Source organism: Erpetoichthys calabaricus, chromosome 15 (genome assembly GCF_900747795.2).
Source record: "Erpetoichthys calabaricus chromosome 15, fErpCal1.3, whole genome shotgun sequence".
Lineage (NCBI taxonomy): Eukaryota > Metazoa > Chordata > Cladistia > Polypteriformes > Polypteridae > Erpetoichthys > Erpetoichthys calabaricus.
In genome coordinates this window covers 2,211,249-2,234,333 of record NC_041408.2, presented here as the reverse complement: position 1 = coordinate 2,234,333, position 23,085 = coordinate 2,211,249, and the positions used below count along the sequence as shown (strand labels likewise).

General features: G+C 39.0%; 1 protein-coding gene across 4 annotated transcripts; it reads left to right on the top strand.

Moving 5' to 3' along the window:
* Positions 1 to 127: 127 nt before the first annotated feature.
* LOC114665958 (putative deoxyribonuclease tatdn3) lies at positions 128 to 21,520 on the top strand. Of its 4 annotated transcripts, none has more exons than XM_028820643.2 (10): positions 128 to 214; positions 2,627 to 2,659; positions 3,508 to 3,581; positions 5,271 to 5,355; positions 7,128 to 7,190; positions 9,614 to 9,723; positions 10,970 to 11,025; positions 11,900 to 12,012; positions 13,226 to 13,306; positions 21,436 to 21,520. In XM_028820643.2, exons 1-10 carry the CDS (start codon positions 140 to 142, stop codon positions 21,457 to 21,459), a joined length of 714 nt encoding a protein of 237 aa, XP_028676476.2. In that variant the 5' UTR covers positions 128 to 139; the 3' UTR covers positions 21,460 to 21,520. The 4 variants fall into 4 exon arrangements, with proteins under 4 accessions (XP_028676476.2, XP_028676475.2, XP_028676478.1 ...); XM_028820642.2 differs by lacking the exon at positions 21,436 to 21,520 and adding an exon at positions 15,201 to 15,698 and having other exon boundaries at positions 129 to 214; XM_028820645.2 differs by lacking the exons at positions 128 to 214; positions 21,436 to 21,520 and adding exons at positions 619 to 774; positions 15,201 to 15,698.
* The last annotated feature ends 1,565 nt before the right edge of the window (positions 21,521 to 23,085 follow it).

The window sequence follows — 23,085 nt, the reverse complement described above, 5'->3', positions numbered from 1 at the left end:
CTCCTTAGCTTACCCTGACACTGTCCATCGATCTTAGTTACTTGACAGCCCTTAATACTAACCTCCTCTCCATGGGCGCGCTCCTTCGGCGTGCACCTTCTGACGTAAAATATGCTGCGCTAAAACTACACTTCCCACAATGCCCCAGTCAGCTATGGCGGGTGTTGGGTATGTGGACTGTCACTGCCACATCTCGGCGGAGGAGTTTCGAGAGGTTAGTAATATTTGATGAACGTGCTCGGTGGATGATGCCGCGTTGCAGGCGCAGTGAAGATGTTAAGTGTGGTTATTCTTAGTTCCTTATTTAAAGCAGAAACTTTTAGCGTGGCAGGGCTTAAAATGATAGTGGGTCGGTTTCTATCAGTAGCCTTAGTAGGGCTGAAATCTGCTTTTGGGGAACAGTGGCGGAGAGAATGCGAGTGTCCCAGCGGCCTGCTTGTTTTTTTTTTTTTTTTGTTTTTTTTTTAAGTAGTTTTACAGTCGGCCAGAAGTGAAATGGACGGCGTGAGTGAAGGATGCGTCGTGAGACGGGCGGGTAGCCACGTTTGACGGGCACCTGTTTAGCCCAATCACAATCAAGCCCCGCCCAGGACTGGCTGGCCCTCAAAGTCCCGCTCAGGCATTGCGCTCCTGCTGCACTCGCGTTAGCGGACTTGAGGTGTTCAGTGCCCCGGCGCCGAAGCGACGCGCTGCTTTTAGGGTGGGGTTGTCTTTCTCATCCTTCAGATGCATTTATTATTAGCATGAATTGATTGTTAACTGTATCGGAAACTGGTAGGTTTTAAGCTTTAAATGGACGGGGTATTTGGTTTGAAAAAAAAAAAAAAAAACGTCAGTTTCTGGATTAAAGAGAAAAGCCAAGCAAAATGACACCTTTTATTAGCTAACTAAAAGGATTACAATATGCAAGCTTTCGAGGCAACTCAGGCCCCTTCTTCATGCAAGATGTAATGGATTAAAGAGGCATAGAAATACACATCGGTTCACTTTCGGTCGTTACAAAGTAACGTACAATTTTTGGATAAACAGTGCAGAACGAAGAGTGGCACCAAAAGCTGTTTATACCCCCGCCACAGGCACAGGCATTAGAAAAACTTTGTTTTTTTACATTCGCTTATTTACAAAAGAAAAACAAGAATATGTAAAGTTTGATTTTTATTATTTTGACGCTTTATTTCTTTCGCGAAGTCCTTAAGTATAACATCGAAAGGGTCATCGCCGTTGGAGGGGGAGCGGGGTGTGAATGGGGAAGTTCGAGATTCCCATTGCAAAATATGAGTTAGTACTAGGGTGTTGTACCGTGTTAGCCATTATGAATGTAGAGAAAAGCCAAGCAAAATGACACCTTTTATTGGCTAACTATGAAGATTACAATATGCAAGCTTTCGAGGCAACTCAGGCCCCTTCTTCAGGCAAGAAGGGGCCTGAGTTGCCTCGAAAGCTTGCATATTGTAATCTTTCTAGTTAGCCAATAAAAGGTGTCATTTTGCTTGGCTTTTCTCTAAAATATGAGTTAGAAACCTTCGAAGTGTCAGCTGCCAGTGATACAATTATTAGGAAACAAAATTGCAACAGTTCTCCATAAAGAAAAATACAAATCATTTTAAACAAGTTCAATGAAAAAACTGTGTGCAGGGCCTCACACACACACACACACACACCGTTACCCACATCAGTCCACCTGACGTACTGTGTATGTCTGTAGACTGTGAGGGGGCTGACACAGTGAGAACATGCAAAGGCCAGACAGTGGGCACCCAGGGCATGGGCCCTGTTATGCTTTTTGCAAGGCAGCTGCATTGCCACCATGCCACCCATATTATAAACATTACAGGAGGCTCAAATAAATTGAGTGTTGAGACTTTCCAGTCGTTAATAGTTTTTTTTTGCCATGGATTTGTTCACTCCATCCAATGTATTCATTTTACAGTCTGTTTCAATTTGGAATTGTGCAACGTTTGGTGTCTTCTCTATCAATCTGCATTTTTGAGTTTTCTCAAAATAATTTGAGGATATTCCATGTTTTATATTTCACTCTACAATGGTAAAGTAAATAAAGACATTCGTCCATCCATCTTAACTAACCCGCTTGCTCAGGGTGGGGTCGTGGATCTCAGCAATCATAGGACACAACAAAGGAACAATACCTGGACAGGCTGCCAGTAAGCAAAATATCTTTTATCTTTTAAATGATCTTAAAATCACAGCACACAATTTTGTATAAATACGTTCAGAAAAAGGTAAACCTTACTTTTATCTTCAAAGGTATGATACACTAAAACAAATCAATGTCTTTTTTAAAAAACCCTGTAAGCTACTGATTTTGCAGAGAATGTAGAAAACATTGTTAGCCAAGTTGTGTCATAAAGTTGACCTTTCAAGCTAATCACTAATAGAGAATGGAAAAATAATGCGGTCAACTAGAAGTAGTATTTTCATGATCAAACTCTATTTTGAGTAATGCAATACATTCTTTGTGCATTTAGTTTACTTTTGATTTAAATTGCTGTTGGTACGCACCAAGTATCAAATCAACAGTCACCTTGAATATCTCCAAAAACAACAATTTGAAATTACCTTTTTTTACTGTATAAAAAAAGAATAAACTCTTTTTTTTTTCCTGCAGGACTTCGATGATGTGATTGAAAGAGCAAAAGCAGTAGGTATTTCACAATTTGCATAAATGCAATATTTATGTTTTCTTTGCCTTTTTGTATGATTACCAATGTTATAAATTTTGTTTTCTCCAAGCTGTGGCACAGTGGCTAGAGCTGCTGCCTAAATTATCCAGTGTTCTTGGTTTGAATCCTACGCCCTGTCCTTGTCTATGTGGAGTTTGTACATTCTCAGTCTGGGTGGCTTTTCGTAACACATCTCTAGAGACACAGTAATTCCAATATTGGCACTGTGCTGATGTGAGCATTAGTGTGTGTGAGTGGTCTGTGTGATGGTAAGTGTCACCCAGGCCCTCAGATTCTGGACAGTAAGACTCGAGGGCTGCTTGGTCAGACTCTACCACTGATTCACAGTATCGGAGTGTAAGAACTGCTGTGACCATGATACATTATAAGTTGATTTAAGTAAAAAAAAAATAATAATAGTAGTCTGAAGAAATGAATATAAGCCAAATATGAAACAGACCTACCAATGCAGAGTTCTAAATATATTTTTAAAGAACTGTATATAATATATAAAATATATGTTTGTCTGTTTGTATGTTCCATTTGCAGTCCTACACCCTTTGACTGATCTGGACCAAATTTAGCGTGGTTGCTTTCTAGGGCCATACAGGACAAGATGGGACCCAAACTTCTGACTCCGATGGTCCCAGTGGATTCTTGGTCCTGTGTGCTACAGTTTGCACACCATTGCCATGTGCTTTCTCAGAGAAGATGAAACATCCAGACAGACTGAAGCCAAACTAATAGGCAGTTGATTTAATCAGCAGTCTGAACAGTGATTTAACACTGTAATTTCTCATTTGTTTTAATATTTGTTTTGTTTTAGGCAAAAGTGAAGGCACTTATTTCAGTTACAGAGCAAGCAGGTGAATTTGAGAAAATGATTCACTTGCACCAAAGGTAAGAAGATGTCTAGAGGAACTAAAACTGTCAGAGTTTATTTAAGTGGTATGCATAACTATTTGTGTCATTTGCTTCTTTTTAAGCATGTTTGCTAATGCTTCTTAAACAGGAGTATGTTATGTATACTCTGATTCTTTTTTTTTTATTTATTCTGCTTAGTTAGTTAAATTTCTTTCCCATCCTACAAGAAGACACCATCTTTAACTGTTCAATTCTTTGTCCATCTGAGTGTCTAAGGTCAAAATTAGAACACATGCTGCTAGTTGTAGCACTTGGTTTCTGGCCTGTTCAATTTTTCCCCAGTAGCTGTTATGTTTTATTTTTCTTTGCCTGGCATACCAATCCCTTAGTTCAATTTAAATTGAAACATTTTTATTTTTTTATACCGAAAACATTGGCATTGTTCGTTTAGAAATAGATAGCAGATTTTTTCTCTTACCTTTGGCTTCCCATCTGTTTCCATTGCCTGTGATGTGTACATTGTTAAACAGGTCACAAAACTGGGAGTGTGGGTAAAATGCATAATGCATAGAAGAGCTTCTCTCACCCAGCACCTCTCATACAAGGTGTTCCTCAAGGTTCCACTTGCCCTGTATTTACTCTCCTGGGGACCATCTTTCAGCAACATGGTGTTGCTTACCATTGCTATGCCGATGATACCCAGCTATACCTCAAAGTTAGACCTGACATCATTTCATCAGTAAAAAGTGGATGGGGTGCCTTGATAATAGTAAATAGTGGATGGCATAAAATTTCCTACAAGTAAATGCAAATAAAACAGAGATCATTATTTCTTGGTCCTTCGTTACCCACTTCTGAAATTGACACTCGGTTTAGGTTCTTTGTTAGCAATGATTCATAATAATGTCAGGAACCTGGGTATCATCTTTGGGCCGTCACTAAGGTTTGATAGACAAATTTACATTGTAGTAAAGTCCAGTTTTTACCAGCTCAGGCAAATCTCAAAATTAAAATCTTTTCTCTCACAGAAGGTCTTGGAATCAGTATTCATGCTTTTATCACATCTCAGCTAGACTATTGTAACTCTTTATATGTGGGATGGCCCAAATCTGCTCTGTTGCGCCTTCAGCTGGTACAAAATGCGGCACAAAGGGCATTGAGGTCATCTGGATAACTACACCTTGTAGTTCCACGATCTTGTCTGAAGTTGAGGGGAGATGGAGCTTTCTCATTTGGTGCTCCTGGGCTTCGGAATGATCTGTTTCTCCACATTTGGTGATCTTCCTCCTGTATTGAGGTTTTTTTTTTTTTTTTTTTTTTTAAACTTGGCTTAAGACCCACTACTTCTCTTCTGCCTTTCACTGTGTGTAAGATTGAGGTGGAAGCTGTTAATTGATTGTTTTATTAACCTTTTCATACACTCTTTTTTGTTTGTGTTTCTTTTGTTGCCCTTTTGTACAACACCTGTTGTTTTAAAAGTGCTTTTATAAATAAATCTGACTTGACTTGACCTAATGCCCTTGGTTCTTAGAATTTAAATAGGTCATATTTATGGAGTTATTTTCAGAAATTTTAACATCTGCTGTAGGTAGGTAATAAATTGGCATCTCCCTTAGTGTTTACTTACATTTGGGCAAATTTAAAAGCTTCTCTTTTAAGCAATTGAATGATTCTTGAGTATACAGTTTTACAGTTTAGGTAATATTTTGTCTTTGTGTGTTTTAGGTATCCAAGCTATGTAGCTCCATGTTTTGGAATTCACCCAATTCAGCGTGTTTCTGCTACGAATCAGCGCAGTGTGACAATGCAGGTAAGTAACCTTCATATATTTGCCTTAAGTGTTAACATTCAAGGAAAGTTTTCAATCCAGTATCACACATAGAATATTCTCATATCAAATAATTTAGATACTTTATTCATTTGTTTTACAATGTATTTATTGCTGTATATTGTTATGTGCAAATTCAAATCTCATGTGGCACAGTGGTTAACTGGGTAGTTCTACTGCCTCAGAGCTTCATGGGCCACTGAGCTTTATATCAGACTAGTGCCCCATGCAGGTTCAGCTCCTGCATCCATATGGAGTGGTATAAGCAGGCCTGCCCAAATGATCAATTTATTTTCAATTTATGCAGGGAATAAATAGCAAATCATTATTAATGTTTAGTTTTGATACATTTGGGCTGTTATTTCATCTTCTGGCCTAACACCAACAGAAGTTACACTTACACTGATTTAACTAGAAAAGTAAATGAAGCCTAGTGTCAAAACCAAGATGAAGTTTTAACTCGTAGTCAAATTTCAAAAGTACTGTTTAAAGGCTGAAACAATAAGCAGACACGCGTAGAGTTTGGTTTGCATCTGAAAACTTGAATAATCTGGAAGTCTAAAAGATTTAACTTTATACCTCCTGATTTGTGACATCATGCGTAGAGTCACTCCAAACATCACTCCACAGTAAATATACATAGAAAATTTGAAAATAGTTTGGGGAAGACACAAATATTTTAACCACCTTAAAACAAAAGAATTAAAAAAGTAGTAACAGAAATTATTTCTGTGATCCCAAAATCCTCTAAAAAGCTAGAAAAAATAGTTAATTTGCCAGATTTTTGTTCCAAAAATAAAAAGAAAACCAATGCACATCACAACAGGGTGTTTTACTAAAAGTTGAAAGAAGAGACTGAAACTAAAGTTAAGTCTTATCTGCTTAATGCAGTTCAAGGTTGCAGAAGCTGGGATCTTTCCCAACAATATTTGGTGCCACCTTGAATAAGGCTTCAGTCCATCACAAGGCACTTTCAACACACAAACAGGGCAGAGTCAGAGGTGCCAGTCAGCCTGGGCATACATGTCTTTGGAATGTTAAGAGAAAATCGGACTAAAACCCACTCATTATGGGAGGAGAGGGAGGTGACTGCACACGGTCAGTAACTGGCAGATTTAACACTATAAAGGAAGGCTTTTACTTTCAAGTAAATTCTTTAGGAAGGATGTGGATTGAAGTAGGATATTTGTTAGAAAACTGTGTAGACCTGTAAATACTGTGTGTGAAGACAGATATGGGTTTGTTCCTAGTAGTAGTTGTATCATTACTAAATACCTTTTATTCACAGACTGCTTTTTATCTGTACCATTTTCAGTGTACGTAAGGTAAATATGTGTCATCAATTTCAAATTATGTACCCACATTGCTGGTATATTTACATAGTCGTTGGTGGAATATAGTAATGATGTATAGCCGCTGGCATCTTTCAAGTGAAAATATCCATCCAGTTATTTCTGTTAAGTGGACAAAGGGAAGTAGAGTATGCCCTGGGAACAAAAGGCTCATGGCTGAAGCTAACCTTCAATGGGACAGCAGTACTCGCACACTCGTACCACAGCTTGTCACGCCAGCCCAGTTTAGAGAAGAGAAAACCAGAGTGGAATGAACAGATCTCAAAATAAATTTATTAGCAGGACTTGTGTGTTACAAAATTGAAATCAGTCCATAGGCTTCTTTTTAGAGATTTGTACATAAACCATTGTGCTTATATAATTACATTACACCTCTGTCTCCAATGCATGTGTTTATTACAGGACCTGGAACCTGCCCTGCCTTTATTTCAGAAATACAGATGTGAACTTGTGGCTGTTGGTGAGGTAAGTTGTGTTTTTTAGCTAATGAAATGAATCTCGGAATCCTTTATTTTTGTGTAAAGTGACTTTGCCTATACTTTAAAAATGTAGGCAGGTTTTCAGATTGTGTTACATTTCACTTTTTTTCTGAAGAGTAACAAATACCTTGGGGGAAGGAATGTGGGACCCACATTATCTGCCCTTGGTCAGTCAGTCACTAGATCTCAATGTTTATACTTTAAAGTGTATTTTAGCAAAGATTCATTCTAAACAGAACTTTGTTTATGTTGTGGAATAACAAAAATCACATTTTCAGGTTTTGTATCACCCTGCTCATTCTGAGTTTTTGTTATAGTTCAGGTTCAACAACATTTTACTAGTATGGTGTGATATGGCTAAATGGCATGGAGCATAAACACAAAACAAACAACATGCAGTATGTGCAAAGAAATATACACAAATGTATGTTAGAATAATATTGGTAAGTATTTAATTGCACAGGTAGGGGGCACTATAACCAAAGGCTCTACCTCCTACCCTAGGATTGCTGATCCTTGAAATTTTAAACAGGCTTGCAGCTTGTTATGCAATATTTGCCCAATAGTTCTAAAATTAATAAGTTCTTTAAGATAAGGAGGTGCTAAACCATTGGTGATTTTTTTTTTTTTTTTTTATGAGAAAGTTAATTTTAAAAAGCGGTTATAAACTCAACAGGCTCCTAAAAGCCAGTAGCTTTGCTTTAGGTGCCAAATAATTAAATGTGTACAATAACAATCTTACAGTCCCTTGCCTTCCCACCCTCCATGTATTGTGTGCCTAATTCTTTTCTTTCTGTGCATCCTCCTCATGTACTTTTTGTGTCTGTCTTGATTTGGGAACTGAATGTCATGATAACTTTCACACCATCTATAGTCATTAAGAACAGCATATTTTATTCTGGCTCTGTTTCTGTGTCAGTGAATTTTGTAATTTGGTTTTCTTCTGGTGTTAAGTGAGCCATCATCCTTTTAAAATACATTTTGAAGAATTGTGGCTGTCCAGTGTTCATTTTGTAACGTCCAGACAGTGGTCCAGTCGGGGAAACAAGTGTCTTTTCCATGGATAGGGCAAAAAGGCACTGTGAAGAAAAAGTGACAATAGATTATTTTTATTGGTTTAGTTCAATGTTAGCTGTCCAGTGTTCATTTTGCAAACAGAAGAGCAACGTCCGCTGTCCACCGTCAGTTACAGTGCACTCCAGTAAAACGACAATAACATGTAATACACCTGCAACCTTAAAATGCAGGCATCGTGACATCACCGTGTGTGAGGATACAGCAGGCAGGCAGCTGCGCATACAAGATTACTGACGGACGGGCTGGCAGTTTGCATGGAGCATACGTTAAATCAAAAGTGAAACGGCACGTAAAGATGTGTCAACACAAGGAGATCGGTGACAATCACACCTTATGTGCCATGTCCAAAGGAACAACTGAATTCCATGGAGCGCAGATATCTTCATAACAGGGGACTTGCATGATGGGCAGTTGAATATTAAATGTTTTTTAATGTCTTCCTTGCATTTTGATGACCTGTTGTGTTGCATTCAGCCCTTTACCAGCAACTCCTTGAAATTCACCATTTGGAATATTGTGTAGTTAGAAACATTTTCACACGTTCATCTCCCAAGTCTGACGTCATTTTTGCTGTCAAGTATAAACCAGCCTTTAGTGGAATGCAGTTCATGGATCTCCAAGGAGGACATCGCACAACAAAATGCACAGACACATATTTTAACGGCACATCTGCTCAATGATTGAAAAACAAAAATTGCCTTTTGTATTTATTGCTATATAATTAGTTTCATTGATTTCACTCGCCACTGGCGATCTAATTAGAAACGGAAATTGGCAAAGTCTATTTTCGGCCGCATTTGCGACCATTGTATTCATAGTCTGGAGCAATTAAGTGATTTAAGAACTGGACTTATATGATTATATTCTTAGTCCTTGTTATAATCCTTGCCACTTTATTTGAAATGAGCTGTTATTTCATTGTTAAAATTTTACAGACAAGCTGTACATTATTACATTTATAGACAGAAAAGGACAGAGAAGTGGCAACTTGCGCTTAAATTTCGGTCATCATTTCAGAAGGATTTAACCAAACTAAAATTGAAGGCCTTTGAAAACGAGGTTTCACCGTTGCCTTACTTAGTGGTTACCACTCACTAAAAGAACTTCTGTCTTTTCATAATCATCATACATCCAGTGCTTTTCATTAATAAAACAATTAAGTAATGATTTCAGTTTAAAGTGCATTATTTGTTTAGGTTTGGTAACATCAGCATTTTAAATGTGTTAAATGTTATAAAGAATATGTCTTTTAAAAATAGTTTGGGATCGTTGATGTTTTATAGTGCTTATTAATGTGGATTGAAACTGGAGCTGACTTTTTCAATATTTTAGATTGGTCTTGATTTCACCCCTTGGCTTGTCCACCACGAAGAAGATCAAGATGAGCAGCTAAAGGTTTTCGTAAAGCAACTTGAGATTTCCAGACATCTTGAGCTGCCAGTGTAAGTTGCCTTATTTATTTATTTAACTTTTTACAACATTGGGAATGAGGAAGTCTATACAATGTCTTTATTAAAGCATGATTGCTGCAGTTGTGGATGAGTTTAAAATTGTATGACATCCTGATAAATTGTATCCACAAGAATCTTTTGTTTTTTCATAGAAATGTCTGCATTGCAAAACATTAGTCAGTGCTGCGTACAGAAAAGTTATAGAGAGCAATTGGAAGAAATTTCAGTCATCTTTAACATTTTCAATCAAAAATGACTTGCAGTCTGTCTTGGCTAGAGTCACGGTAACAACACACTAATTTGAACCAGCTAGACCAGCTTATCCTTCACAACAGTGTCCCAAGCCAGTCAAGTGATTTACTGTCTCAGGTTTGTCAGCCATCCTATTTGGAGTTTGCCAGGGCCAGTCACACCCACACCACCTCAGATAGCTGCATGGAATCCATGAAGGCAGAGTTTCCACTTTTTCACCCTTTAGTATTGTTTAGTTGGGGCAGATTAGAGTAATAGAAGCATAGGGATCACTAAACTAGACGCCACTGGCAATGAGTGATAACTCAGATGTTCTGTGCACCGGGGCATTTTACTGAGAATGCCAATGTGATTTGGTGGCCAGGGTAGGTAGAATCTGTTCTGTCCCTCCAGATTGATGATGTAGCTGTCTTTCTCTTATAGGCAGGCATGAAGATGGTTTACAGCAGTCTTTTTTTTATTTATTTATTTTTTATTATAAACTAATATTATCAAAATATGGGAGTTTTCAAGTCTTCTTTTATAGCTTGCTTATTTGTTTAGTTATTGTGCATTGGGTTAGCATGACTACTTTATGGTCTTGCATCCTGCATTAAAATCCAGTCAAATACTGTGGGAAGTTGACTCATTTTCTCTGTGTGTGGGTTTTCTTCCAGGTACCCCATTTCCTTACCCCCTTTCCCACACATATGAAGGCTCAGGTTCAGTGGCAACTCTAGCTTGGCCCAATTGTAATTTCAGGTGTTTATGTGTGAATGGGACCTGTGATGGACTAACATAAATTTGAACCCAGAACTCTGGAGCTAACCACGGTGCCAACTTGTACTAAAGAAAAAAATGAAAGTTCAAGTAATTAGATTCCAGTTGGTGTGAATACTTTAATGCATGTTTTGGAGGGGTGGTGTAACATTTGATGGAGAATTTGCTGTTTAAAACGACATAATAAAATTGCTTGATGGCTGATTGCTTTTTAAAATACCCACAGAAATGTGCACTCTCGCTCTGCTGCAAGCAAAACCATCAGAGTTCTTAAAGAACATGGTGAGTGTAAACGGGTTTTATTTACCCAAGTCTTTATTTGCCTTAATGGCCATTATAAGCTTTCTGTTGATTAAGTGGTGATAAGCAGCTTCCAGCCGGCATGTACCCATAGTAACAGAAGTAAATGTGTCAGAAACATATAAAGGTAAGTAATATGTCCAAACTGAATGGCATTTGATGTATAATATAAGGGAGTGGTGTATTCAGGCTTAAAAAATAAGTTCACTTATAGAGTTGGATAAAGACAGTCCAAGCAGAAATCTTTCAAATTCAAGATACAAGCAGGTGAGACACAACTAAATGTCTGAGATATTACCTCTACCTAGAACTGACAACAGCATCTTGAGGAATGCGTTACTTTAAAAATTATGGTGCAATGAAGTGTAGTATTTGGCACCCATTACTATGGCATTACATGAAAAGATACAAGCAAAAGTATAAGAAACCTTTATTTTCTGTAAATACTTGTGCAGTGCTATTTCATTAGTCCACAGATTTGAAGGCTACATGTCTTTCCAATGTATAATGTAAAACCTGTTTGAAATAAAAGCATATTTTCTCAAATATATATTCATATTTCATCAGAAGTAGTGAGTCTGGGTTCCCACCAGGCACCAAATTAAAGCTGGGATGTTGGCACTGGCTTTCAGAAAGTGTATGTCCATTTGCTGCCATCAGTCATTAAGGGTCAGGTATTCGTTGTCTACTGGAGTGCACAAGTGATAATTAGAGATACAGAGACTGAAATACGTTGGAGATCATGATGTGCATTGGATAAATCTTTGCAATGCTGTCTGAATGGATTTTATTTTTCTCAAGGCAGATGCATACATTTCTATTTAGCATTTTATCTTTGTTTTCCTCTGTCTTGCAGGAATTCAACATGCTCTGTTGCATAACTTTGCAGGGAGGCCATCAGTGGCCTTGGAAGGAGTGCAAGCAGGATATTATTTCTCTTTCCCACCAGCAGTAGCAAGGAATGACCAGGTAAGTACAGTGCACAAAACGACTTTGTTAACATTTCTAATAAAGAATGTACTGAAAAATCAAGTTTTTAGTTGAATTATGCATATATTTCTTATGTTTATGTGTGGGTGTATGTATATATACAGTAACCACAGAAATTGTATACCTATAAAATTTGCCATTGTGATACGCAGCCCGGACACACACAGACGGACACCATATTATAGTCCACCACACGTTTATTAAACATAATAAATCAAGTAAGGTGCACAAACCCAGTGCACAAAGCACCAATCACCCCTTCAAAAGTCCTGGCCACAACACAATGCCTTTCAAGTCTCTGGTCCGCCTCCACTCCTCTCCACCATGCTTCGTCTTCTTCCTCCCGACTCTCGCCCTGACTGGAGGGAGGCGGCCCCTTTTATGTGCCCCGGATGGGCTCCAGGTGCATCCTCAGGACCTCCGTAGCCACACCCCTGTGTGGCGGAAGCTCCCAAGGAGAAGCCGGAAGTCCACCGGGTGCCCTCAAGTCTCTTCCCCCCAGCACTTCCCGGTGTGGCGGAAGTACTGGGCACCACACCATGCTTGATTTTTTTTCCATGGTGCCAGTAACCAGCAAGAAAAATAATTCTCTGTACTTGGCAGCATGTGCATATACTGTCTGCTGCTGCATTCAAATCCAGTGTGGTTTGCAAATATTTTTCTGTCATTAATGGTGATGGTTAAAATAAATCACTTCCTTTTAATTGTGCAGTGCAACACACTGTCTTATGAATTATTCCATTACACTTTATATAATGTAAGAAAAGGGTAAATTGGTTAGCCACTCATTTATGTGGAGATGCAGACTTTTATATCCTTCTGTATTTATAAAGTGAGGCTAAAATATATGATAAGTGAAGGTTTAAAGGAAATTCACACTTTACTGTGTATGACGGGGATACCCTAACGACTTTCAACTGTTTATACAGCTCTTTCTAAGATAAACTGATGTTAAATGTGCCATGCAGTATCCATATCTAGAAATAACAAGTGACAGTAAAACAGTGTTGTTAATGTAGCTACTAGCGTTACATTGTGATTTTCATTTTGTTCTGGAAACTTTGTTAAACCTGGAAAGCTTCATAAAGAATCCTGTCCTGTTTCAAGCAGTCATGACCTATCAGAATGTCAGACTAAAGATATTCCATTTCCATATTTCCATGTGTTTTAACAAGCTTCTTTTTCTTCTTAGCGTTTTAAGCTGCTTAAGCAAATTCCTTTGGAGCACATTTGCCTGGAAACGGATGCACCTGCACTTGGCCTGGACAGAGAGGTAAGGCCTAAAGCAAGGGCTTTGCACGCATCTTTTGTTATACGTTATAACTGGTACAATATACATAAATATCATCTAATAATTAATTCTCATTTTTGTATTGTGAATATGTATTTGTATATGTTCTCTAAAATGTTATTTATTAACTTCTCAATCACAGCTTAAAGAGTTGCAATGTTTTTATTCTTTTTTACTTTTTTGTAGGTACTGTATAGTATTTTTTTTTTTCTCTTGCAGACCTTAATAGGATTGCCACCTAATTCTCTTTTGGTTTAAATTGTTTCTATTAAACAGCCATGTAAGGGTTATTCACATTTTTGTATTGTAAGAATCATTGCTTACTTCACCTTATACTGGAGATGTATCAGTTTATTGGCCTGTGACAAGAATCAGCCCAGTTTAAGTTCTCAATGTGTGATCAGAAGAGCAGTTTATAGCTGATACATAGTTTGTATGCTGGTTTTATATCACAAATCTACAGTACTTCTTACAAATTGGAAATTGTTTATACAGCACATGGCCTGGTATTATTGTGTCAGTGGTTTAAAAAAACACACACAGTAGCCATTTCATTTAACGGAGACTCACTAATGTCCCTTATGTCTAACAGTCTTGATAGACCACATCACACTTTTGAAATAATCCTACTACTCACAGTCCACATAAACTGACATGGTCATCACCACTGTCTCTCTCAGATGGCAGTCTGTCCTGTGCTTTGTTTTTAAACCAGAAGTATGACCACAACAATATGCACAGTGCAATAGAGAGAACTGTTGTAATACCTGGGATTGCCTAACAGTATGAGCCTCACCTTCAAATACCCAACATGCTTGGGAGTTGTTGCCGTAGCAACAATAGGTTTGAAGTGTCAGTTGCCTGTGGCATATATGTAAAATGTATGTTAGGTAAATCATAATTAGGTGGCTAAATAAGGCTCCAGATGCCTTTTAGAGTGCATCACCAATATCACATTTAACAAGTTTGCTAAGAGTCAGAAGCTGATGTGGTACAATTCAGTGATTTTACTACAGCAGGTTACTAGTGATGAGCGAATTCCATCTTGAGTTTGGAGAAATCACGAAAGTGTTTGCAAATATGGCAGTAGGGATTACTCTTAAGAATTCTGCACAACCCCTTAGGTACTGGGCAGCATGGTGGCACTGCTCTTAGTACTTATGCCTCAGAGCTGTCACTTCCTAGAGCACATTTGTGCCTTTTTCACAAGTGAATATGAATTTTGTTTGACTGCTGTGGTTTCTACATACAGTATGTGCTTGCTTCTGATGATAGATTATATTATAGACAAGTTGAAAATCAAATTAAACAAAATGTGTACTGAAATTATTATTATATTTTACAACACATTGTACATCAAAAAATACTTCATTAGTAAGTAAATTGAAAGAATGTTACTTTTGGGTCTTGTATTTGTCCATGAATGATATGTTGATTTTAACAGCCTCCTCTAATCTTTTAGTCTGACCCAGGTGTTCATTACGGCAAACTTGGAAAAAACAGATGCCTAGAAATGTGTGTGCTCCTTTAAAACGTTCATATAGTCGTATAAACCTGCCATGTAGAATACGGAGAAGCTTTTGTTAGTTTCTATTCTGCATATGCATCTCATCTAATCAGTCATTTTCTAACCCATTGAGTCCTGAACAGTTTTGCAGGGGGTGCTGGAGCCCATCCCAGGTAGCATAGGGTGCGAGACAGGAGCAAAACCCTGGACAGTCCAGTCCATCACAGAGTGAACACACATACCAAACAGTTTTGTATAGCTAATCCACCTAACCCACATGTCTTTAGTTTGCATCTAGCATTATTTACATTAGCAAAAGTGATTCCTTTGTCAATTTAAAGGTAGTAACCTTTTTTTTGTCTCCACTAGGAGAGGAATGAACCAAAGAACATTATGGTTTCTTGTGACTTCATTGCAAGAATAAAAGGAGTTCCAGCAGATAGAGTACTTGAGGCCACCACCTATAATGCTATGAAACTGTTTCCTAAAATTAAAAACTACCCATTGGATATTTGACTTAGAAAATCCCCTGTGGTCTGAAGTTTGTTGACCTTTTATTTACTCTCAGCCTTGGCCTGGGCACTGCATAACCAAAGGATGGAACGGATGGACTGTTTCAATGGGCACAGTCATGGAGGGGCTTCCAGGGAGGGTCAGTATTTATATTTCCAGTATATCCTTCATGATAGGAAAACTTCATTCTGCCGCTTGCCCTTATAAAATGATTAAAAAAAAATCCCAGAGGATTTTATAGTTGTTACAACAAGTGCTGGGCACCTAAACTCGATGAAATGAATAAGAAAATGTATATATTTGGAAACATTGTGACACTAGAATAATTATAATGTTAGATTGTTTTTATTTTTTTATGACTGAGATTTGCTTAAATGACTCTTTTGGCATGTAGGGAGTTTGGTGTGCTGTGGAGGGGGCAAGTGGGACTAATGAAGGTCACATTATACAAAGTGTGAGGAAGCTGCCATTGCCAGTTAGGGGAAAAAAAAAAGAATGAAAGCAGTAGAAGCAACAAGACATTCAGAAATTAAAATACGGCTGCCAGTGTCTCACCTCTGGTGTCTGTGCATTATAATAAAGCAACAGCTATCGCGTTTATTAACCCACCATTTCTGAAACATCAGGTCTGCTGTTAATCTTGTTTGAGCAGACTGAACTGATTACTGTTTTGTCAAGTTCAACGCTGTCCTCTTCTAATGTGATTAAGTTCTTATCATAAGATGACAAGCTGCACATAGCATAGCCAGCTTAGTTGTACAATAAAACATGACGTGTTCAAACCGACTTGATCCAATACAGGACCGCATGAGACAGGAGCTTAAATCTGCAGAACCGGAGAGCTCATCGTCTACCACATCCATCTCTGGGGATGTGAGAGCAAAACCAGGCTCTGGGAGAAAGTGCAAATTCCACACAGATGACAGAGTAACCACCGCCCTGGCGTGTATGTATACTAATTACAATGACTGATCTCAGTATTGTGCAAAACAAAATGCTGTAAAGCGAGAATTGCTTTCAAAAACAATGCCATGAATATTTTTATTAAGCAATACACTTCCTAGAAAGCACAGTTAAACCAAAAATAACCCTCAAAGAGTTCAATATTGAGTCTGCCTAAACGTTACCAAGCAGTTGGCTGTCCTGCAGTTTCTGAAGATCCTTGCATGCGTCTTGTTCACTTGCCTCTGCTTCACTGCAGACTTTGCCTGCTTTATTGGCTCAGTGAAGTGAAAATTAGGAGATAATCTGCGGAATTCCCTTTTCCTCTTTTGAAGATTTTAGCCATGTTTGGGTTCATTATCATACTGCAGAATGAAGTTTGGACTGATCAGACACCTGCATGTGCTACTTGGCAGTGAGGGGGAACATCAATTTTAATCAACTCATGAACTCTGTGGAAAGAAACCACAAAACCTGCCTGGACCCTCCACTGTGCTTCACTGTTATCAGGTATTCCCCCATATGCCATAATACTGCCCTTTGGTGGGCCAGGAGCCTTCTGTTAGAGACAACAATGTACAATTCTGACTCCTCAGTCAGGAGCCCCCACTGCCATTTTTTTTTTCTTTTGCACTCTGATCCTCATGTTTACAGTTGGCTCCACTGGGCTGGCCGGTCATTTTAACTACAATCAGTGTTAATTGTAAAGTTCTTTTAAGTACCCCTTTTTCATCATTAACCACAACTTTATGAAATATTAGTCTACTATGATATGTAATTCTGCATATATACCTAAAGGTCTTACAAAATGCAGAATGATAAAATTAGAATCAGTTGGCAGAAGTTTTTTTTTTTTTAACTAAGTTTAGTTAGTTTTCATCCAGAAAAATGTGAAATTACAGAATACAGTGGTGTGGTGTTTTGGCCGGGACACCTCTACGCTGGAGTGCATCCAGAGCATTACCTCCCCTTGAGTGCCAGGTGGCAGCCCCCCTGGGTTTCAGCGATGCCTCGCACTCCCGCAGGGCTCCATGGGAGCTGGAGTGTGGTGCGGCCCTGTTGGGTTCCGTGGGCGCCATCGGGGTGCTGCGGCCACACCCAGAAGTGCTGCCGGAACAAGACCTTATCAAAGGAGCCAGCAGCCAGTACTCCAGGAGGTGGAGGACAAAGCTTGCGAGGAGGAGTGGAGACAACAGAAGAAGAGAGAGAAAGAGAAGTAAGAAGGGCTATATTTATATTATATTGTACCATGTTATTGTACTGTGCTGTGAAGTGGGGACCCACAGTCCACGCTTCCCCACCTGAATAAAGCGTGTGGTGTGTTGAACGTGTCTCAGTCTGTCTGTGTTGGGGTTTGGGGAGCAGTACGCCCCCTGGTGGTCCACAGCGGTTACTTTGTTGATACTTTGGTGCACTGGTAGGTGACTTGACAACTAGCAGCCTTATAGCTTACAGTACAGTGCCATGCAAGGTGGGCCACACAGAATTTCATAATCAAATGATCCATTTAGCTGTCTTTTACAAAACCTTTGGAAACTGAAAACACAGGCAGTAGTGCATACAGAAAGAAAACTAAGAACTCTTCATACCTAAAGATAACGTTTTGAAATGAATAGAGTGAAAAACAATTTCTCTTTGTTGATCCCTCAAGATAATTAGCATGTTCATTTGTAACCATAAAGCAGATGGTGGCTTATCTAAATTTCTCAGCCCTCTTCATGTAAAGTAATTCAAGCTATAAATTCCTACAGCTCTGTATAAAGAGATATGTGGTGTTAAGTATTAATAATTATTTTTATGAATAATACCAATAAATATTTTTATGGTATCTTGAATGCTCGTCACTGTTTTTAAGTAGCTTGATCATTCATAACATGCCAGAAGCCTTAATTAAGAACTAAAGGCCTTTAACTGAACAATTGCATGCAGCCTTCCAGGCGTGGCCATCTATAATAACTTGTCATTCCACAATCTATTGCCAGCGCTGTTTCAGCCATGGAATGGCCAAATGGGGAGGCAGCTTGATGGATGAGGTCTCCAGGACTCTAAACATATCCAAATCTTCTTATGTCATCTACTGTTAAATTGTACTTCGTACTTCTAAAATCTTTATACTGTATTGAGGATTTGTTCTGTTCTGTGTATTGTATTGTATTGACCCCCTTCTTTTGACACCCACTGCACGCCCAACCTACCTGGAAAGGGGTCTCTCTTTGAACTGCCTTTCCCGAGGTTTCTTCCATTCTTCCCTACTAGGTTTCTTTTGGGAGTTTTTCCTTGTCGTCTTAGAGAGTCAAGGCTGGGGGGCTGTCAAGAGGCAGGGCCTGTTAAAGCCCATTGCGGCACTTCTTGTGTGATTTTGGGCTATACAAAAATAAATTGTATTGTATGGCACATATCGCACTTTTCTGAATTATGTAACACATACACTCACCAGCCACTTTATTTGGCACACCTTGCTTGTACCAGGTTGGAAACCCTTTTGCCTTCAGAACTGCTGTAATTCTTCCTAGGATAGATGCAACAAGGTCCTAGAAATATTCCTCAGGGATTTTGGTCCATATTGACGTGATAGCATCACGCAGTTGCTGCAGATTTGTCGACTGCACATCCATGATATGAATCTCCCATTCTATCACATCACAAAGGTGCTGTACTGGATTGAGACCTGGTGAGTTTGGAGGCCATCTGAGTACACTGAAGTTAAGGTCACACTCCAGAAACCAGTTTGAGATGAACTGAGCTTTGTGACAAGGCGTGTTATCCTACTGGAATTAGCTTTCAGAAGATGAGAACACTGCGGTCATAAAGGGACAGCTACACGGGTAGGCTGTGGCATGTTAAACAAGGCTCATTTGGTAATAAGGGGCCCAAAGTGTGCCAAGAAAATATCCTCACACTGTTACACCACCAGCCTGAACTGTTGATACAAGGCAGGATGGACCCATGCTTTCATGTTGTTGATGCCAAATTCTGACCCTACCATCCAAATGTTGCAGCAGAAATTGAGACTTGTCAGACCAGCAACATTTTCCATATCTCCTATTGTCTTATTTTAGTGAGCCTGTGTGAAATGTAGCCTCATTTACCTGACAGGAGTGCCACCAGGTTTGGTCTCCTGCCGCTGTGGCCCATCTATTTCAGGGTTTGAGGTGTTGTGCGTTCAGAGCTGCACTTCAGTGACTGTTGCCTTTCTATCAGCTCAAGTCTGGCCATTCCCATCTGACCTCTGGTATCAACAAGGCATTTTTGCCCAGAAATCTGCCGCTTGCTGGATATTTTCCCTTTTTCTGACCATTCTCTGTAAACCCCAGGATGCGTGAACATCCCAGTAGATCATCAGTTTCTGAAATACTTAGACCAGCCGGTCTGGCACCAACAACCACGCCACGTTCAAAGTCGTGTAAATCCCCTTTCTTCCCCATTCTGATGCTCAGTTTGAACTTCAGCAGGTCATCTTGACAATGTCTACATGCCGAAATGCATTGAGTTGCTGCCATGTGTTTGACTGATTTAATAATTTTTGTTAACAACATTTATTTATATAGCACATTTTCATACAAAAAAGTAGCTCAAAGTGCTTAACAGACAGTTGAACAGGTGTACCTAATAAAGTGGCTGGTGAGTGTAATCAGACTAGAAGTTTAATATGTCATTGTGCTCTGTGCAGATATTTTAAATCTGCTTTTCTTTTCTTCTCACATGTACAGCTAACACAAAGCCAGATTTAGTACGGGGGCCCAGCATTTAGAATGGCTAGGCAAAGCATTTCAAGACCAGACAAGTTAAGGACAACTGCAAAATGGGCATTGTACTATTTCTGTATGTCAGAGTCAGCATGACATTGGATCTTCTTTTCCTTGTTTGGAATGGCATGATTTACCTAAGTGGGAGCCTGCACATGGGGAAAGAGTTTAAAGCCTTGGAACATTGCCCGGCACACCTTTGAAGCCGACGGACGAATGGGAGATACCATCATCCGATCCTGAAAATCCTTTGCAGTGCAGCGACGAAAATGGCAGACTCTATACATTGGGCCCCCACTCCCAAAGGTCTTGTCATGGCTTCCTCATCTGTTATGCCACGTAAACCGTCATTAAAGAAAGCTAAGTTATTTCTCCTATGTTATTTTTTACTGCTGTATCACTGAGGGAGGGGTATCGCCTTTTTATATTATATCTATACAGTATAGTTTCGGGTTATGTAAAATGCCACAATTACAAAAGAACTTATTCTAACAAAGGAGCTAGCACCCCCTGCTGGATACAGTGAGTGTATATATCTTCTTACTTACAAACATGTATATGTTTTTGAGACAGTATTTGTAATACGTATTTAGGTGTAATTTGTCATTAAAGTTTATGTCTTGAGTAAGACTTTGCAAGTGTTTCTTTTGCCGTGGTTAGGTTCATGGGGTGACCTGGTTTCCCTTTCAGGCTCTTTATTTACGTAGACCTGAACAGAATGCCCCATACCCTATCTATGGCCCTGGTATGTTTATTCTTGTTAGCCTGGCAACTGTCAGAGTTGATTGCTACTGTAGTTCAATATTTCCAACTTTCTTTTACATCTATAACCCCAGGAAATTAGACCGAGTAGCAGAACAGGCAGGAGAGAAAGTTACACTTTTTATTCATACGTTAATTAACCTGTTTTCCACCAGGCTGTCTTCCTGGAACGAGAAGGGGTGTTCCTGCTTCTAAAACTTATCCTCCTTCCAGAGGCTCATAAATTTTACCTGTACGGCTAAATCCATGCTTCTGATGTCACAGACGGAGTATCACAGCAGCAGCTTTACACCAATCAGGGTGCAGGTTATAGCAAAGTACTCTTATGCAGTCAGTTACAACCAAATCAATGCAGAACCTTCAGCCCCCCCTAAAAAGAACTGCACACCCTAGAGCATCACTTATCAATCTGATCTAGTAGGGTCATAAATGTGCCCAAGCAATAATTGGCTCATCCAGCTTCCCAAAATGAGAAACTGTTCAAGATGTTATCAACATATATGCTAGATGTTACCTCTAAAAACCTTTGAGTCCAACATTGTAATGGAGTGTAAGTCATCTAAGCACAGTCCTCATGACGTTTCTCAGATGCCATCCTCATGATATTATCAAATCTTTAACCATTTTTTTTTTCTTTACAGGTCTGTTCAAGGCCTCTCTTTTAAAAGTCGAAAACATTAGCTTTGCCATGGCCCCTGGCTGCACCGTGAAGACGAACGCCCTTCCTGCACAATTTCCAGTGAAGCTGATAAGTGTGCAGCGGAGCAGGGAGTCCACCTTGAAGGTAGGCCGTCGACACGTACTGTATGCAATAAGTTTGACTTTGATGGAGGGTCACAGATACGCCCGTCAGAGACTGCGTTACTTGGCACGGTGGATGGCATGTTTGTGTGATGAGCACCATATGAAGCAATTTTTATTTTCTAAATGTATTTTGTCACCACATTAATATTCTCCAGCAAAATTGGTTTAAAAAGAGTGGACCCTGTGATTTATGTAAGTTTGGTCTGTTATATATTTTAAGGATTAAACCATACATGCATGTCACAGAGGGAGTTGGACCTTGTACACATGTAGCAGCATTGAACTCAGTGGGCAGTGGGAGAGTACATGATGAGCCAGCATGCATTTTAATAAGTATAACAGTTCACTGGGTAGAAAGTCACAATTAGCGTCAGCCGGCCACAATGATAACAGCTCCTTATTGCTCCTTGGTTTATGGAAGGTCATAAAAATAAAAATACACAAAGACATACCGTCTTGTGTAATAAAACAAAATAATCCTTTTAAGTCACATGCTGTTGTTTGAAGGACACCACACACACTCTTTATCTAAAAATAGAAAGGAGAAAAAAAAAATTACAGTAATATAAATACACAAGTGAAAAAATGAAACAAGGTACAATAAACCCTGTTTTTTTTACAGCCAAATTACTGTTTATACCTAATTTTTCGAATTTCTGACAAGTCCTTAAATACATTAGATATTGTTTGTAAAATGCAATCTGGCTCAATTAAAAAGGCTTCCTGTTTATCCATCCATTTACGTTTTAATACGTCATTATAGGACTGGCTTTTCCTGTAGTACAGTGGTACCTCTGGTCATGACTGTAATTCGTTCCAAAACTCTGGACGCAACCCAAACGTAATTTCCCAATAAGATTGTATGTAAATACAATTAATCTGTTCCAGACCATACGCACTGTATGTAAATATATAGATTTTTTTAAGCATAAAAAGAGTTAATTATACCATAGAATGCCCAGTGTAATAATAAACTACTGTAAATGTAAAAACATTGAATAACAGAGAAAACTAACACTGTAAGAGTTCACACCAGACCCTTACGAACCGCTCGCTGTAAACTTTTTTTGAGTTTTAGGCACAGGGAAAAAATTAAATGCCATTTCTCTTGCGAAACTTTTCAAACCATTCTCCACTGGCTTTAAATTCCTCATCTTTGCCACTCAAAGAAGGATTTTATTTTTCAGCAAATCGCCATGAATCTTCCTGGCTTTCGCACATATGATCGCTTTGCTTACGCTATCCCCTGCAAGTTGCTTTTCGTTCAATCACACTAGCAACAGTTTTTCCACCTCCTCCAGCACTTGATGCCTTTGCTTGGTTAACATTATAACTCCTTTTGCAACATCAGCTACTTTGTTAGGCCCTGTATACTCAAACAAAAGAAAATGGGAAACGGAGAATGGGAGATCATTGGTGCGTATGAACATGCGTAGGGAAACCGGCCGCCAGTGTTTTTGTTCGCCACCAGAGCGTGTGGGCCTTGA

Coding starts and splice junctions, on each gene's coding strand:
- LOC114665958 (XM_028820642.2), top strand. CDS start 140: ATGCCCCAGTCAGCTATGGCGGGTGTTGGGTATGTGGACTGTCACTGC. Junction 5,356..7,127: donor AGCGCAGTGTGACAATGCAG/GTAAGTAACCTT, acceptor TGTTTATTACAG/GACCTGGAACCTGCCCTGCC. Junction 11,026..11,899: donor CAGAGTTCTTAAAGAACATG/GTGAGTGTAAAC, acceptor TCTGTCTTGCAG/GAATTCAACATGCTCTGTTG.